Source organism: Lynx rufus, unplaced genomic scaffold (assembly GCF_022079265.1).
Source record: "Lynx rufus isolate CCGP_SWC_20201006 ecotype Redwood Valley unplaced genomic scaffold, mLynRuf1.p SCAF_12, whole genome shotgun sequence".
NCBI lineage: Eukaryota > Metazoa > Chordata > Mammalia > Carnivora > Felidae > Lynx > Lynx rufus.
In genome coordinates, this window is record NW_025814826.1 from 20512075 (window position 1) to 20531675 (window position 19601).

Sequence of the window (19601 nt, forward strand, 5' to 3'; positions counted from 1 at the left end):
ATAGGGAAATGGAAGAGCCTCTGATTCTGAAGATACTTTGGGAAATTGAGACAGGAGGTGATACTGAAGATGGGTCTTAAAGAATAAATAATAGTGGGAAGTGATGCCAGCAAGATGACAGTATTGCAGTTTCCAGTGTTCCTCCACTTACAGAAACGTTAATTTGAACAACTATCCATGAACATAAATATCTTCTTCACAGGAGCAAAAGATTATGTGTAAGGGATTATAGCACCTGGGTGGAGCATGGAAATAAGAAAATATGCATTGATGATGGTAAGAAAGACAGTTTCACATTACTCCTATTACCCTGACTAGTCCAGCATGAAGAGAAACACACTCCCCATGGGGAAAGAAGAGTGCAGTGAGCACCCAACTTCACCATAGACCCCAGAATCAGGCCTACCTACATCAGTGCCTGGTCAACCCCTATAACCCCAGACTCCAGGTTGGCTCCTGTGGAACCAGGAACCAAACCAGTCCCTGAGCACCCAAGCACAAAGCCTATCCACCTACTGACCAAGGTATCAGACCTGTTATAGACTTCACCAGATACCTCCTCTCAACCCCAGAATCTCTGGATTGACTAGCTGGTAAAAAGTTTTCCCTGGTGGAGCCAGTCCATGAAGACTGAAAGAGTTACCTACATCTTCAAATGCACAGACACCAACACAAGACCATAGGGGTCGTGAATAGTCAAGGAAGAATGGCACCACCAAAGTAAACTAATAAAGCTTTAATAATAGCAGACTTTATTAGTAAACTAATAAACTAATAAAACTGACCCTAAATGATGGAGATCTATAAAATGTTGGACAAAGAATTCCTAATAGTTCTCTTAAGGAAATTCAGTGAACCACAATACAAGGAAACACAGACAACTAAATGAAATTAGGAAAACAATGCATGAACAAAATAAGATGTTCAAAAAAGAGATAGAAACCATTAAAAAAATCCTAGAGTTGAAGAATACAATGAATAAACTGTGGGATTTAATACGGGGCTCCAACAGCAGATTCAACCAAGCAGAAGAAAAAAATCTGTGCTCAAAGACAGGATATTTGAAATTATCCAGTTAGAGGAACAAAAAAAAAAAAAAAGAAAAAGAGTGAAGAGAGCCTACATGAATTATGAGATAGCATTAAAAGACACAACCTTCTGTTACTAGTGATTCCAGAAGAAAAAGAGATGGAGAAAAGGACAAAGTTTTTCTAAAGACATGATTGCTGAGAACTTCCCAAATCTGGGGAGACATTTGGACATCCAAGGTTATGAAGTTTATAGGCCCCCCAAATTTTCAACCCCAAAAGATCTTCTCCTAGACACATAATGACTAAATTGTCTAAAATCAAAGACAAAGAAAAGTTTGAAAACAGCAAGAGAAAAAATGTTCCTCACATACAAGAGAACCCCCCATAAAGCAATCAGTGGATTTCTCAGCAGAGACCTTGCAGGCCAGAACAGAATGGGATGAACTGGAGGACATTATGCTAAGTGAAATAGGTCAAAGAGAATTGCAATATGTCTCACTTATGTGTGGAATCTGGAAGGAGGAGAAGGGGAAGAGGAAGGAGTTTCACTAATTCAAATTAAACAGAGTAGATCAGTTACAGAGGACGGGGTTGGGGGGAGGGCAGGGCAAACTGTAAGATATGGTCAGAAGGTACAAATTTGCTATTATTTAGGACAAATAAGCGAAGAGATGTATGGGCATGTGTCTGCACTTCATAATACTGTCTTGAACAATGAAAATATGCTAAGAGTAAATTTTAGATGCATTCATCACACACACAAAAATGGCAACTGAGGAGATATGTTAATTACCTTGAATGTAGTAATCATTTCATTATGTATATGTATATCAGATCATCATAGCATATGCCTTAAGTGTATAATTTTTATTTAAAAATTTTAAAGAATGCGGGGCGCCTGGGTGGCGCAGTCGGTTAAGCGTCCGACTTCAGCCAGGTCACGATCTCGCGGTCCGTGAGTTCGAGCCCCGCGTCAGGCTCTGGGCTGATGGCTCAGAGCCTGGAGCCTGTTTCCGATTCTGTGTCTCCCTCTCTCTCTGCCCCTCCCCCGTTCATGCTCTGTCTCTCTCTGTCCCAAAAATAAATAAAAAACGTTGAAAAAAAAATAAAAAAAAATTTTAAAGAATGAAAAATTATTATGATGTTAGCTAACACTGAGTGAATGGCTATGTTAAGTACTATACTAAGGGCCTTGATTTTTACAAAATAAAGGTAAGCACAGCTTTTTCTTATAGGTTCTAGTGTAAAAGTATAAAAGCTACCTGTGAATGTCTTTCTCTTGATCATAGTTGTCTCTCACCTTCTGAAGAGGGATTGTTAAACACCCTTCCTCTAAGTTCCGATGAGCGTTAAATACTTTTCTTTAAGTCTTGTACTTCAGTGTTAATTGAGATGTAGCCTAGTATTTATGAGCTTAAAGAGAAACTTTCCTGCCAAGAATCCTTCTTAAAATGTGCATAATAATTATTTTATCTATTTTTAAAATTAAGATATTTAATATATTTATTTTCTTCTATTAAGTCACATATATATTTGGCTGTTTAAATAGTATGGTAACTCCCAACTCCTTTATAGCTGAAATGAAATAAAGTTCATGTATGAGATGCAGGCTTTGTGTTAGGCACTGTCTTAGGTTATGGGATTAAATTGTTTTTTCTCAAGTTAGTTAACGTACAGTGTAATATTAGTTTCAGGTATAGAATTTAGTGCTATTCAACACTTACATACAACACCTGGTGTTCATCAGGAGTGCCCTCCTTAATCCCCATCACTTATTTAACCCATGTCCCCACCTACTTCCCCTCTGGTAACCATCACTTTGTTCTCTATAGTTAAAAATCTATTTCTTGGTTTTCCTCTCTTCCCTCCATGCTCGTTTGTTTTGTTTCTTAAATTCCACATTATAAAACTCAACACCCAAAAAACAAGTAATCTAGTTAAGAAATGGGCAGAAGACATGAATAGACATTTTTCCAAAGAAGACATACCAATGGCCAATAGACACATGAAAAGATGGTGAGGGGCATTTGGGTGAGGGAAGAGATGGTCTGTCAAGCATCCGACTCCTGATTTTGGCTCAGGTCTTGGTCTCACCATTCATAGGATGAGTCCAGGGTCAGGCTCCTCTGATATCGTGGAGCTCGAGTGGGATATGCTCGCTCTCTCTCTCTCTCTCTCTCTCTCCCCCCACCTCTCCCCCTTGGCCCCTCCCCTACTCATGTGCACATGCTCTCTCACTCTCTATCTCAAAATAAATTAAAAAAAACTTTTTTTAAAAAGATACTCAACATCACTCATCAGGGAAATACAGATCAAAGCTACAATGAGACATCACCTCACACCAGTCAGAATGGCTAAAATCAACAACACAGGAAACACGTGTTGGCGAGGATGTTAATTAAGAAGGATGTAAGAATAGTTACACTATTGGTGGGAATGCAAACTGGTGCAGTCACTCTGGAAAACAGTATGGAGGTTCCTCAGACAGTTAAAAATAGAACTCCCCTGTGATCTAGCAATTGCACTAGTAGGTATTTACCCAAAGGATACAAAAACACTAATTTGAAGGGGCACATGCATGCCAATGTTTATAGCAGCATTATCAACAATAGCCAAATTATGGAAAGAGCCCAAATGTCCATCAACTGATGAAGGGATTCTCTGTCTCCTGAGAGTATGCAGTTTAGCAAAGATGACAGAATGAGTGTGACTCTGGTCTCGTATAATGAGATAAATTTGTTTCAGTTGGGAAGTTCTCAAGAAGATGTCATATTTGAGCAGGGTTTTGAAAGATCAGCAGAATTTTCAAGCAGACGAGTGAGAGGGGATTCTAGGCATGGAATCATATGAGAGAAGAAGAAGAATACGAGAGAAAAATTTCCTGTGGGTGGCTGGTGTGTTGGGGGAATCCAGCATGAACGTGGCAGGACAAAGAGGGCAATAAGAGATGGGAAGGGAAGTCTTGGTAGATTGTTAGGAGAGTCCTTGAAGGCCCAAATTGTAGACTTTGGGTACCAGGGAAATCTGAATTACTTTAAGCAGGGTAATGAAATGTTCATCTCTGCTTTAGAAAGGTAATTTTGAAGGCCGACTGGAGTCATATAAGGAATATAGAGAAGGATATGGAGGAGGAGAAGCTCATCTGTCAACTTAATGTTAGTTGAGCCTTTTATGGCTTTAAACCTAAATAGACTTATGATTTTAAACCTAAAAATTATGCTTCAATATGAAGGTGCCAAACTTTCTTGAGACTTAATTGTTACCAAATTAAACAGAATTAGTTTAAAAATAGAAATATTACTTGACTTTACTGTTTTTCCTGGGTGTACGAGATGTTTTTTTCTAATATGGTTCTATTCTTCTAAACTTTATTCTTGGAAAGGCCTGTTTTTTAGGATTTGCTTTTTCTGTCTTATTTCCACAAAGATAATGTTCTGTAGTAGCAGAGCATGGTGTTGCCATTGGAAAATATATATATATGCGCATATATTAATAGTAGGAGTGCCTGTGGTGATATATATGTGTTGCAGGTGTGAGAAAGAAATGGCCCCCCCCTAGAAGACTCCTGTAAGGAGGAACAAAAATCAGAATGGAGTAAAGAAGTAAAGTAAAGGAAAAGAGTGATAGGAAGTTATCAACAACAGTAAAGACTGGCGGGGATATCTCCACTACCATAATTCTCTTTTCAGAGCATCAGAGAAGTCTCAGAGAAATCCTTTTTTTAACATGGGAAGGTCTTGACCTGTGTGGTCACATAGACTTTTTTGTTAGCCTTCCAGGATTTTTTTTTCCAACACCCAAGTAGAAATGAAGCTGTTAATTGATACCAGGCAGTTCCATAAGGACTGTAACCTTAGGTGTTCCATTTTTGACAAGGCAGAAGACAGATTTATCCAGGAGAATCCAAATTTATCTCATTATTCAGGATTTCTCTTCATGTAACTTTTAGTAAGCCACCTTTCAGAAAAGTCAGGGTAATGCTTGTGACCATGAAAGGTGGATAGGATAGAGGTACAAATTAACGTTCTCCCACCCTACTTATCCTATATTTTTTTACCCATATGTGAGCACAGGTTGAACCTACCTGGTGATTTTTCATTTATACAAGAAATCAGTGTCTTTCAGTAATATTTTCTGTAGAATTTTTTTCCTAATTTAAGTGCTATGGTAGACAAATGCAGCTTAACAGTAATACTCATTGGACACCCAGTCACAGCTGTAGTCAACTGCTGAGCTGTTGTAATATTGATATATCTAACCATGCCTATGACTAATACCCATAATTGAGCAAATATTGTTATAGTTCCTTTTCAAAATGCAGAGTAACTGCTAAAATCCAAAAGCTACCATATACAGTTTAGAATATTTTAAGAGAGGACATGATATTACAAGAAGTATAGATGAGCCTGGCCAAGTGAGAAATTTTCATAAATTATTATAAATAAAGAATGATCTCATAAGCAATGATCTGGAGAAGAAACAATACTACAGAGAGCTGAGCTGAATACCGTAGCTATTCCTCCTTATTTATAAAGCGGCACTGGCTCTTATGCCTTAATCTCTTGGAAATTGAATATTCTCCAACATGCCCAGAAAAAGTGGGGGGGGGGGGAATGGAAATGGTGCCAGATGAGAAGAATGTCACTTTTGTCATTGATTTAACCTTTGTGTATTGCTTATGACAAACTTAATAGGTTTAAATATTTTACATCCAGCTGTTGCTGTTTTCGTTTTTTTCACACAAAGAGAAAACCCGACCATGATTGAACCACCAGCCAGACCCTGTAGGGCTATGTCCTAATTCTTTACCCATTTGAGAAAGCACTTTCCTAATTTTTATATTAGTATATTAACTTGCATAACTCTACATAACATCTAAGCATGCCCCAAATTCATTTTCTTTCTCTTGTGGCCAACATCAATTCCCTGTTTTCATTACCATGGTCTTATTTTGTTTGTTTCAAGTTTTTATTTAAATTCCATTTAGTTAACATATAGTGTCATATTAGTTTCAGGAACAGAATTTAGTTACTCATCACTTACATACAACACCCAGTGCTCATCACAATAAGCGCATGGTCCTATTTTGAATGCTAAACCGTTGTTTCCATTTCTAGGATCTGTTGCAGCTCCACATTCCCTAAATGTTCATATCTCAAATGTCATGTATTTTTTTTCATTTATTTTTACTTTTTTACCAGTAGTTAAGTGTGTGCTGTGTAGTGCTTCCCTCCACGGTTTAACAAATGACTTACAATTCTTTCGCTTGCCATTTAATTTCCTCCCAGTATGGGTCCTGCCTACTTGCACAACATTCTCTCTCCCTACTCTACATGAACCTGCTCTCCAGCCTGATTGGCGCCATCCACTTCTATATCTGTTCTGCTCTTCATGGTGTGTTTCCTCCTTTGAAATGCTTTCCCGTTTTGACCTGTCCAGAATCCCATTCACATATCAGAGTGCAACTCTTATGCCATATCCTTATTTATATGGCCTTGCTTCTTCCTCATATGGATATATCCCAATAACTTTGTTTCACCTTTTAACTTACCTACCCATTCTACATTGCATTATAGATACCTGTGTACCTGTCTCCCCTATTAGATCGTATGAGATAAATGCCTAAAATTAGTTTCACTGTAGATATTTGATTTGTATACATTTATACCACTAGATAGTGTAACTTACGACATTATCACCCTTTTCATTGGTATTTGATTCTATAGGGACTAAATGAAAAATATAATGTATCAATTTTATATGGCAGAGTTAATCTACAAAGTTGACAACGAAGTCTGATGTGTGCCAGCACGAAAGGAAACTTACTATCCAGCCTGTATAAGGTTGCAAGCAGCACTTTCAAAATGGTCTTAATAAGATTTGCTATACAAGACAAAGGACCATGACTTCATTCTTACTAAACTCAGAAGTGTAATAAACTATGGTCAGTTTGGGCATTAATCCAATTTTACCATTAAGTTGCTCATTAATTTTGATTAAGGGGCATTGTAAGACTTGCATAATTAACGGAAGTGCATTAGAAATTTATTTCCTGTGAACAGTTTGTCATATTCTCAAAAATACTGAAGTTCTGTGAATACCTGTAAATCTTAGGGATGGTAAAATATCTGGCTGAACACACTTTTTTTCTGATGGGGAATATCTACAATTAGTTGTAGCCTCAAGTTGAAATTTTTATCATAACAATCGATTGAATTAAAATCTCTGTTGGCTATGTAAATTTCATACAAGTAACAAAGTGGCTATATTTCATAGTTATTTCCTCTAGACTTCATCAGCACATAAATTTATTTTAAAATGATTTCTTGCTTTCTTTAATGTTCGATTAACAAATATTAACTATTCGTACAAGTCTGGATCAGTAAATACATTTAATTCTACATTTGTAGGAGGCATTTACCTTCTAAGAGTATTTTCAAAGGTGGAGTTATATCGTTAGATGCTTTATCTGTTTTTGTTCTCCTATATAGCAACTTGAAAAAGATGAGATTGTTTCTGAATAAACTTTCACTTGCATTCTAAATCTATAAAAGTTATTTTTCTACTGGCTGTCTTCATAGAATATGTTTTTGTTGTTGTTAAGGATTTTGCTCCATTGAAAAATTTAAGGTTTCTGCCAAATGAATTAGAATCCACATATTCCTGCTCTTAACTGGCTGACCCAGTGACAAACTTTTTTTTTTTTTGGCGGAACATCTGTTTCCAAAAGTAGGAAGAGTGTTCAGTGTGGCCAGCTGTAGTGGATGTTTCTGTAGTGAAGCTTTCCATAGTTTGTATTAATGATCTGTGGACTGCCTCTACAGGATAGTTTCTTTCCCAAACGATTCAAGGTACAGAGGAGCTGAAGTATCTACAACGAAGGTACCTGATTGAGCCATTTAAATGATAATCTTTTTTTAACCTAAAGATAGGCTCAGTTGGTTAAGTGGCCAACTTCAGCTCAGGTCATGCTCTCACAGTTCGTGGGTTCAAGCCCCACGTTGGGCTCTGTGCTGACAGCTCAAAGGCTGGAACCTGCCTCAGATTCTGTGTCTCCCTCTCTCTCTGCTCCTCCCCAGCTCACACTCTGTCTCTGTCTGTCTCTCTCTCAATGATAAATAAGACATTAAAAAATTTTTTAAAAGAAAGGTTATTTTCTGTTTAGACTTGAACCTCTATTTGTGTCCTGATCATGGAATTCTATAATTCCAAGTACCTACCTGAATTTTCACTTTTTATAAGTATCAGAAAATATTTTAGATGACCTTCAGGAAAAGCAGGAAGTTCTGGCCTTACTTTTATTCCTTGCTGTGCCTTAAAAATGCTCCAAGAAGGGTGCCTGGGTGGCTCACTTGGTTAAATGTCCAACTTTGGCTCAGGTCAGCTTGTGAGTTTGAGCCCCACATCAGGCTCTGTGCTGAGAGCTCAGAGCCTGGAGCCTGCTTCAGATTCCGTCTCCCTCTCTCTGCCCCTTCCTCAGCTCACACTCTGTCTCTGTCTCTCTCAAAAATAAATGAACATTAAAAATAAAAAAAGATTTTTTTAATGCTCCAGGAGATGCCTCCCACTGTGCACTTGAATAATAGTTATTACTCTTGAGTCCTCTTTGGTTACCACAGTACTGAGTATTTATGTATTGATTAATATTCAACATTATGCTATATAAATGTTAGAAAATTTTAATATGTGTTGTAAAAATGAGGTACTTGAGACCCTGGAAGGCTAAATAATTTGTCCTGAACTTGTGTACTCTTTTTAACTGCATTACTTTCTCTACTAAGCACACTTGAGGAAAGGCATGAGGACATGTGGTCAAGGTATCTCTGGGTTCTGGCATTAAAGTACCACCTTATTCCAAGCATGTAGCAATGCTAGATAAAATATGAAGTCAGAATGTAAAAGTCACAGCTGAGCTCATAATTTATCATGTCAGTGGCCCACAAATCAAAGGAAAATGTAAGTGATGAGGAGTTGTAAGCTGTGCTGAGGCCTCTGGCTTGCGGGCCTCTGAGGGGGTTGTGGGGGGAGCAGTACAACTTCTTCAGGGTTATGAGAGGTTAAAGTCGTTCTACACTAGATGGAGAGCCAGAGCCATCCTTGCAGTCTGAAACCAGGACATAGAGAAGGACTCGTTTGCTGCTGAGCAAGAGTCAGAAATCTGCCCACTACCTGAGACTATAGTTTCTGATGCCAGGAGAGGCTTATGATGGCAAGGAGAACGTGACACAGCTGGTAAACTGAGAATTGAACCAGGTCACTCACTGGTTCAATGATGTGACCGGAAACAATCCAGATGTCAGCACAAGGTAATACTCACGTTGCCAGCATGAAAGTGATCGTACATGGGTGGTTCTGGGTACAAAATGAGTTGTAAGAGAAGGATAATGACAGGGGATGGAGCTGTATCAAAAAATTAAATGAAACTAAAAAATCTTCCCACTTCAAATGCGCTTGCAAAACAAAATTCCAAAGCACAAATCCTAACACTAGGAAAGAGCCAATGAATTTGACCATCGAAAATAAATTTGACTAGAAGAAATTAAAATATTGAAACAGGCTAGGAAAACATATTTTTAATTCTCAAAATATAAACAAAGGATTGCCATCCATAAAAAAAGGTATAAAACTCTGAAATCAATAGTTCAGTTATCTATTTATTTATAAATACTTATTAAGATCATACTATGTTCCATAGAGTCTTATGGGTGCCAGAGATACAGGAATGAACCAAATAAGTTTTGTTTATGTTATTTATTTATTTATTTATTTATTTATTTATTTATTTTGAGTAGGGGAGGAGCAGAGAAAGAGGGAGAGAGAGAATCCCAAGCAAGCTCCAAACTGTCAGCACAGAACCCAATGAGGGGCTCGATCTCACAAACCATGAGATCATGACCTGTGCCAAAATCAAGAGTTAGGTGCTTAAACCGAGCCACCCACGTACCCCAGTTTATTTATTTATTTTGAGGGGGGTGGCAAGAGAGAGAGAGAGAGCACGTGTGTGTATCCGCGTGCACAGGTGGGGGAGGGGCAGAGAGAGAGCATACCAAGCAGGCTCCACGCTATCAGCACAGAGTCTGATGCAAGGCTTGAGCCCAGGAACCTTGAGATCATGACGTGCATCAAAATCAAGAGTGGGACATTTAATTGCCTGAGCCACCCAGGTGCCCCTGAACCAAAGTAAAATCCATATCCACATAGAGAATTTATATTCTCATAGGGAGTTTACCTGTTAGTGGTAAGAATGAAATAAGTATAGACAGAAATCTTGGAAGTGGAAGATAGTCATTGAAATAAAATTCCCAGTAGAAAGGATAATCTCTAGACTTGAAAATGACAGAATTTTTCATTTGGAAGACCGTACTTAGGAAATCACCTAAAATGCAGTAATGGGAACAATAAGATTTTTAAAGTGTGTGTGTGTGTGTGTGTGTGTGTGTGTGTGTGTGTAGAGAGAGAGAAAGAGAGAGAACACATCAGATTACGTGAAGAAATAATAGCTTAGATTATTTTAGAATTGAAGACCAGACTCCTCAAGTTGAAACGACACTCTGAGAACCTTATCTGGATAAGTAACAATAAATCACTGCCTAAACACCTTGTGGTAAAACTTTAGAACATCCAGGTTGAAAAAAAAATCTAAACCAATCAGAAAAAAATGTATAGACTAGCCCCAAAGCAAAGAAAACTAGATTGAGAGCAGACACCAAGAGCAGTATTGAGGGGGGAAGCGTACTGTAATTTGGATTCTAGAATTTAATGACAACGTATACCACTGACACACTGATCAAACATATTAATAGAATATCCAGCTTTTAAAACTGAATATTTTGGGGGGCATCTGGATGACTCAGTCAGTTAAGCATCCCACTTCAGCTTAGGTCATGATCTCACGGCTCATGAGTTCGAGCTGCGGGTCGAACTCTATGCTGATAGCATAGAGCCTGGAGCCTGCTTCAGATTCTGTGTCTTCCTCTCTCTGCCTCTCTCTCTCTCTCTTTCTCTTTCTCTCTCTCTCTCTCTCTCTCTCTCTCTCAAAAATAAATAAACATTTTAAAAAAACTGAGTATTTTTGATGAAGCAAGCCTAGAAAAAGTAATAACTAATTTCTGTGTTAAAAAAAAAAGTAAGACTACACAAAGGAAGGAAATACCAACATGCAATAAAAGAAGACTATAAATGGCCAGCAAATACATGCAAATTGAAAATAAAAATACCAAAGGTTGAAATTTTAATAACATCAGTGTGAACAAGGATGTGGAAGAATGATCACAGATATTCTTTGGTACCTCCACTTGGGCCAAGTGTGTGGGTGACCTCATAAAGCATGAAAGTGGTAAATGCCAGCTTCTGGGTAGTGTTTACCTTGGGGAGGGAGAGTTTGGAAAAAGAGTGGGACTGGAGAAGGGTGAGCAACAGGGGCTCACCCATATCTGTAATATTTTATTTCTTTAAAAGGTGAAGCAAAAGTTCCAAGTACCAGGATCTGTTAAAGCATGGTGGTGCATACATGGGTTTTATAGTATTAGCCTACATATGTACCTGTGTAATTGCAATGAAAGGATACTCAGAACTTTCGGGAGAACATGAATGTTTATGCACGACAATAAGGTTTATAAATAGCCAGTCTTCTGGTAATGAGGCCAGTTGAAACCCAAAGTCTTTATCAAGGTCTATAAAGCCCTACAGAGTCTGCCCCTCTGACTTCTCTCAGTTGCTTATTCAATCTAACCTAACTCCATCCCCATTGTGTGGTTTTGGACCTCACACAAATCAAACTCGTTACCTCTTCTCATACCAGCAATACTCTTATATTATTGTTATCTCTTTCTGATACTGGGGAAAATCTAGAAAATTTAAAAATATCTCCATACATTTGATTTTGCTATTGATCCAATGCTGTTAGTAGATGTTGACTCAACCAGCTAAATGGAACTGTATTTGCTTGGCCCTTGATGGATGTTCCTGTTTGCAGTGGTTCATGCCACCATAATTCAGCATTGGATGCAAACACTGCATGGGGTCACTGGAGTCCCCATACTCCTGGCAGCATCATGTGCTCAGGAGCAACAGGTAGCTGTGGGATTTAGGCTGAGGCAGTAATTTTCCATGGAGTCATGTACTCTTTTCCACCATATTGCTTTTTCCACCAAGCATACTTGGGGAAAGGCATGGGAACATCTGATCAAGGTATCTCTTTGGGTTCCAGCTTTGAGGCACCATCTTTGTTCCAAGATGGTATGTGGAAATCTCCTAGGAGTTCAAAGTGAATTATAATGATTAACAACTAAGTTTGGATCTGGAACTGTTTTAAAATTTTTGTTATTGTTTGGATTTGTATGTGAGAGATGAATAAACTAATTCACAGTATGAATGAGCATAATTTTCATTTTGGAAGTTATTCTTAACGTTTTGTAGTTTGAAGTATAAAACTTGATTAATGCATGCTACTTTATCTTTAAAAGACAAAAATAAACATCACTGCTAGCTACAGTGGTCATTGGAATGGCTGTGTATGTGTGCGTGTGCATGTGTCTGTGTCTGCACGCACATGTGTGCATAGTGGGACTCTGGTCATTAAGTTCTCTCTCACTGATTTTTCCCACTACAACTCATGCATTTGATAATAATCTGCCAGTATTTTGAAGTTCTAAAAGGTGCTCCACAACATCACTCTAATCAGTTTTATTTCAGTATCTTGTTGGACAATCATTCTAATACTATGGAACTTGGTATGTCAATATTAAGCGCTCAAATCTTGAAAATAATTCCATCTCATCAAAAATAGATAGTAGATTAACTATAGCTTAAATGTATCCTGTCTTCATGGGTCATTTCCTTACAACTTCAGTTTAGTATTGAGCCAAGAGCTGAGCAAACGCAGCAATAATTCTTTGGAAATTGAGCTTAATTATTGCAGGCCACTAGGATTCAACTTCATGTATTAGAATACTTGTTGCCATATTGCATTCTGGTGATAGAAAGAACAAGTGTATCCTCAAAGAGGGTCTAACTCCCAATTTGAGCATGGTTAGTGGGTGAAAGAATTCAACTCACTATTCTGTTTAAAATTATGGTTTTGAGTATTGCTTTTATAATCTTGATCAGTAAGTGAAAACTAGATAATGTTCTCCAGTAGTCACAAGAAAATACATTTCTTCAGCTTTTGTAATAATATTAATTATTGAAGTATTGAACATGTTAAAGAGCACTTACTCTGTGCTATGTACTGTTCTAAGCATTTTATTTGCATTCACTTATTTAATCTTCTAAGCAGGCTTGTGAAGTAGAAGCTAATGTTATCCCTAAATTACAGAAGAGGAAATGGAAGCACACACAAATTAAGTCATCTCTCTGAGGCCGTACGATACGTAATGGAGCTGGTGGTGGTGGCTTCAGTCATTTTTTCTGAATGGAAGATTATGGACTTTTTTTTGCCATCCCACTCATCCTAGTGTTCAACACTTATTTATTCATTTGTCTTTAAAAGGACGTCAGCGAAACTTGCATACCTTCATGCATTTTAATTTTTCTAACAATAAATGATCATTTATTCTTTGGATTCTTACAGGGCGTTCTACTTGGACAAGTCAAATTCACCACCTAACTCCACATCCAAAGCTGCCTATGTAGATAAGGTAAAAATAGATGATTGCATTTATTGATGCTTTGCCATTTACACACCACGCTTTTTAAAAAATTTTCTGCTGTTGTCTTCAACAATTTGTTCTTAAACAAATTATAAATATTTGTAGTCTGCAACTCTGTTACTGCCACAATGAAAATATTTTAGACTATTCATTAAAAGTTAGAACAACTATGAATCATATGCCATCTAAAAGCATTTCTTCCTACTAAATGTTCTGGACTTTATGCCCATGACTTTTTTTTTTTTTTTTTCTGCAGCTAATGAGGCCTCTCAATGCTTTGGATGAACTTTATCGACTGGTAGCCTCGTTTATCAGATCCAAGCGCACGGCCGCCTGCGCGAACACAGCTTGCAGCGCCTCCGGGGTCGGTCTGCTGTCCGTGTCCTCGGAGCTGTGCAACAGGCTGGGGGCCTGCCACATCATCATGTGCAACAGCGGCGTGCACAGGTACGTGAACCACCCTGCCCTGCCTGCGGCTCTCATACTGAAGTTCATTCATAGGTTCTTATTTCTATTTCGGTTATGTGAAATTATAACTGGAAACATGCAAAGGACTCAGATGTATTTGGAATAAGATTTGGGAAATCAGGTCATTGTTACACAGTTTTTTCTGGCTTTAGTGATATTTTCAGTGACTGTTTATTCATATACATGAATGCAATCCCATATTTATATCACTATATCATATCTGCCCAGATGCTCATCACCCTTGTGTTTATATTATGAGATTTATACTTTAGGTACAAAGTTGTGCACCAATTCTGTTCACTGTAGGAACTTGTCTGGTAGGAGCGGCCACTAGCTAACTAAAACTTTTTTCACTACAGTTGATGGACATTCCGCTCTTCAGTGGTTTGGGTTTCTGTACCCAGTTGTTGTGAGGTAGGCGCTGCCTTGGGGTTACTACTGTCTTCCTACTTTGGGCAAAATTAAGTCCAGGAGCCCATACAATATGCGTTCCTGAAAATGGAAGGGAAGATTTTAGATGGGTCCAGTTCCAGTAGTTTGTCTTAGGCAACTGTGCTCAGTCTGGGGCAGCCAAGGTGGGTTGATGATCTCATACAGCTGTATCAGCTGCAAAATGTGGGTGGAGGACCCCGTGTCAAGTCCTTCTCCATAACCATGTACTCCTCTCTCATCTTGCCATCTTCACAAGGAGGTGAAACCGTGTAGTAAAAATAAAAATAAGGGCACCTGGGTGGCGCAGTCGGTTAAGCGTCCGACTTCAGCCAGGTCACGATCTCGCGGTCCGTGAGTTCAAGCCCCGCGTCAGGCTCTGGGCTGATGGCTCGGAGCCTGGAGCCTGTTTCCGATTCTGTGTCTCCCTCTCTCTCTGCCCCTCCCCCGTTCATGCTCTGTCTCTCTCTGTCCCAAAAATAAATAAAAACGTTGAAAAAATAAAATAAAATAAAAAATAAAAATAAAGCAGAATTTGGTCCTCATTGTAATCTGAGTGGGCAAATAGTGTCCTGTCACCCATCATAGCCTCTTCTTAGAACTGGGCCAGTTGGATTTTGAGGATGGTGGTATTGTTAATCAGATATACCTGGTACTTCATGTATGCAAAGGACTGCAGTGTTATGTCATAAAGTGGTGATGCTCATGTTAGAAACATAAATACAGCATGAACAGCCAATGACAAAAAATAATAATAAGATATCATAAGAGAGCATAAGAAAAAATTACAAAAATAACAAACCTACATTGCAAGAAAATGTAAATGGCCTAGGAAAGTTACAGCTAAAAACTAAGATTCAGAAAGAAAACAGATCTTTGAGATGGGTAGACCTTTCCAGAGAAGGTGATATTTGAACTAGGTTCTGATGGGTCCAGGTGAAGGGTAGAAAGTGGGAGAAAGATGATCTGAGACAGCAGGTTCTCATCTGTGAAATTCCATTTCAGTTTGGTGTACCTGAAATTCTAGTTTTCAAGTCCTACACAGTGTATTCTTTCTTATGATGTATGGCAAGACCTTTTTCCTCTGAAAGGAGCATTATATACCATGGTTGACAGAAGACACAGAATTTCCTCCTTTATTTGAATGGCTGTGTACTTTGTGCTCTATTGCAAGCTTTAATAAGCTTAATTGAAAATATCATCTGCAACCAAATGAATAAAATATTACTTCATAATTTGTTTACTAGCAGCAAAGTGATCTCTCCCTTCTGATCAACTCATGTTCACTCCTTCTGTTCTGATTTATTCATTCATTCATTTATGTATTCATTATTCATTCACTCGATAAATATGCACTGAGCACCAATTATGTGCCAGCACTGCTCTAGCTGCTGGGGATCTAGCATTGAAAAATTAAAGTTTCTACTCTCAAGTAGTGTGCATTGTGTTGGGGGGAAACCGATGATTAAGTAAACGAATATGTAATGGGGTAGATGGAATAAATAGAAAAAAGACAGGAGTCAGAGAGGTAGAAGGTGTGACAGGATGGGAAGGACGAGTAGTCCCATCCAACAAGGGATTTCATCAAAGATTTGTATGGAATGAAGGAATGATTTATGCAAATATCTCCAAGAAAGAGCATTCGCTCCTAGGGAGCAACAATGCAAATGTGAGAGCTCATGTGGGAGTGTGCATAACATGTTCAAGAAACTGCACAGAGACCATGGTGGCCTCAACAAAGCATCACCACCTTGGTTATTGATGTTCTTATGTTACCATGGTGCAAGGTCATACGTAGTTGTCTGAGAACTTGATACACTATGACCCCAAAGGGGACACCTCGGACTTTGAAACTACAAGCCTATGTTACCTCCTCATTAATTTACTGAAAGTTAATTCAGTTAAATCTGCACTTAATCCTAGAATTATGACCAGGTTGTCCAAATTATTCTCTCTGCTATCCTGTGAGCCGTTTTAAAATTTGACTATTGTGACATGGGAGACATAGATTGATATCCCATAACTGTTTTATAAGTATCATATTCATTGATTGGAGTGTTAGGTCCACAAGTAACACTGCAATTTCAAAGTGGTTTGACTTTTTCCATTTCTACTATTCAAAATAGATGTAGCTTTAGTTAGTCCATTTCAGAGACATTTCCTGAGGTGTAGGCAAAAATACCCCATGACAAATGCTGATTTAAAGTTGAAACTATTTGAAAATGGTACAGCTTTATTTTCCTATTATGCAGAATAAAATGGGAGTTTAACATTATCTTTTAATCTTTCAATGAAGGCTATGCTTACACTTTTCATGACAATAAAATGCACTAATTTATATTAGATTTGGAAATCTCACATAAAGACTGTTCTTAAATTAATTCTTTAGTATTATAATTCAAATGGCTAGAGAGAAACCCAAGCACATCCACACCTGCACTCAACATTAAACATGGAAGTTTACCTTCAGGTTCTGACAAACAGGAGAAGTCCACAATGTGAAGCAGAATAAATGTTGCACCAACTATTTTTTATCATTGACTTCTAAAATCGAGATGAGAAATGCACAACAAGATGGTATCCACATCAGATAGTCAGTTTCCTGATTTTATTTACCAAATAGTAAAAGAATCTAAAGTCTTTTTAGAGTATTGAATTATACTTGAATTGTACTGCATATGTTTGATATTGAAGAGAAGAATGTAGGTTTTCAGAACGAAAAGGCAGATTTAATTAGCATTAACGTCTAGATGTTTTAATGCCAACCTGAATCGGATGGCAGAGCTGCATTCAACAGTGAATGCGAGATTAGCGGGAAGAGAATTCAGAATGAATTATTAAAATCTTCTCATAGCATTTAGCCTGGCTTTGTTTTTATTAAATTCTTTTCGCTAGGGTAATCCTTTGTGTGTATTACAATTCTACTGATGAACTTCCCTGCCCACACTCTTAACTATTCACTCATGTCAGTTCTCTTCATTGCTACTGAATGGTGAGAGAAGAATAGGACTGTCTCTTCTTAAAAGCAGGTGTTTGCCTTTTAATCAATATCGACTGATGTTAAAAGGTAGTTTCATAAGTGAAAATCTTTTATAATTTCCTATCCTGATCAGCCTTTTTTCATTTTCACTTTGCATTCATCCGTTGCAACTTCCATCTCACAACACACAATTGGAACATAGTTGTATTGGTCCATACAGCTTAACAATCTGCTTTATGCTCATAACCACTGTATCTGTGTCTTCAAAATGTATGCATAGACTTTTTCATTATCACTTTTATTTGTCACGTAGTTAGTCCAGCCAGTTGCTATCCCAGACTTTACTAAACCATTAGTTGAGTGGTTTATCTTCCCGTCTATTGCGCATAATGCCTAGAGGGAGGCTTCTTTCATTACGTAGCTGTTCAGATTTCAATTTGATCTCCCAGTACGTTAAAAGAAAACAAAAATATCCTCCGGATGGAATTACTGTGGCAAGTTTAAACCTATGTGGTCAATATATTATTAAGTTCTCAAAAGGATCATGCTTGTGTATAACACAGCCAGAAGGTTGGATAGTTGTGTGGCACTTTGACCTCTTCCTGGTCTTGGGAGAGATCGAATCCAATTATCTACTGTGCTTCTCTGCTAGATATGCAAAGATATTTCAGTAGTGCCTCAGTTTATACTTCTTTGATTAACAAATACAAACATGTGAATTGAGTATTTTTTGAATTTCCTTTTCTACAAAGATTCATACAAAGACTGTCTATATATCTACTTTATAGGCAAATTGTTTTTTGCCACATTGAACATTTTTACAGTATTGAATCGGCCCTATGACTTTTAATGTCCTCTTTTGTACTCATACCAGTCAACTGTTGCAGACAATCCAAAAGCATGCTACAGGGGACCTGAATTTCCCCTCTATTTCTTACTGCAGCATCCTTCCATTAAATGCAATGTTTCATTTTGTTGTGGTTCTTTATCCCCCCCCCACAGCCCCCACTTAATAGCCAACTGTTTTTCTTGAACCAGTATAAATCAGTGTGCTGCAAATGTTATAAAACCTGAATCATGGGTCTTACTGTGTCCAAAAACAAAGGTGTCATTTTCTTCCCACTACATTAGCTTCTGCTTGCCTTGCCGGTGGGAACAAGTGGGTGGAAATTTCCAGAGGCTACCTGAAACGATTTGTCAAAGAAATTTCTAATGAGGGCAGGAAATCTGGGATCACAGTTTTTCCCTCTAAGGACTTGTTCCAAAGAGTTTTTGTCCGCTTAGTCTCAGTATTTTTTAATAATTGGTTTTCAGTGGTGTCAGAACCCTGGCATGGCCCTGCAGGAAAGTGTGTGATTTGAGCACAGGCCTCATGTCTAACTCCCCTTTGAGCCCAAACCTTGGAGATCTGTACACATAAATTACGTTGTATCTTCACGCTTTGTTGTGAGGATGAGTCTCTTACAGGAAACAAAACCTTGCATTTTTTTTAAAGATTTCTTTAATTTTTTTTTTTTTTAATTTTGAGAGACAGAGTGTGCATGCAAGTGGGGGAGGAGTAGAAGGAGAGGGAAAGAGAGGGAGAATCCCAAGCAGGCTCCATGCTGTCAGCACAGAGCCTGACACGGAGCTCGAACACCTAAACCGTGAGATCATGACCCGAGCTGAAACCAGGAGTCAGACACTTAACCAACTGAGCTACTTGGGCTCCCGAAGGGCTTGCATTTTTAAGTAACAAACCTCGGGTTCACTCATTGATTGGAGGCTGTGAGCAGCACGACCAAGAGGGGCTCAATGCATCAGAGATTCACTGGCACCCAGCATCAGTCAATGTCTTGTGTTCTGGTTAGAACCCTGCATAGGTATAAGAAGGAAATAGTCTGTGGCAAAGGCCCACCTGTTTTTGTTATTTAAAAACATATTGAAAAACATCAAGCTGGCTACCATCTATGTATTATGGTGGTAAACTTCTTTTTTTTTTTTTAGTACATTGTAGAAGTTAGTTTTAACATATATAAAGTTTTAGGAAATAAAAGACCATAT

General features: G+C 38.1%; 1 protein-coding gene across 1 annotated transcript in view; it reads left to right on the top strand.

Annotated features, from left to right (window-relative positions):
• The window catches only part of PREX2 (phosphatidylinositol-3,4,5-trisphosphate dependent Rac exchange factor 2), a 291402-nt gene that overhangs the window by 240605 nt on the left and 31196 nt on the right, over positions 1–19601 (top strand). Inside the window, exons 36-37 of the mRNA XM_047073746.1 lie at positions 13603–13669; positions 13938–14128. Coding sequence (XP_046929702.1) covers positions 13603–13669; positions 13938–14128 — 258 coding nt within the window. The remainder of the gene's footprint in view (positions 1–13602; positions 13670–13937; positions 14129–19601) is intronic.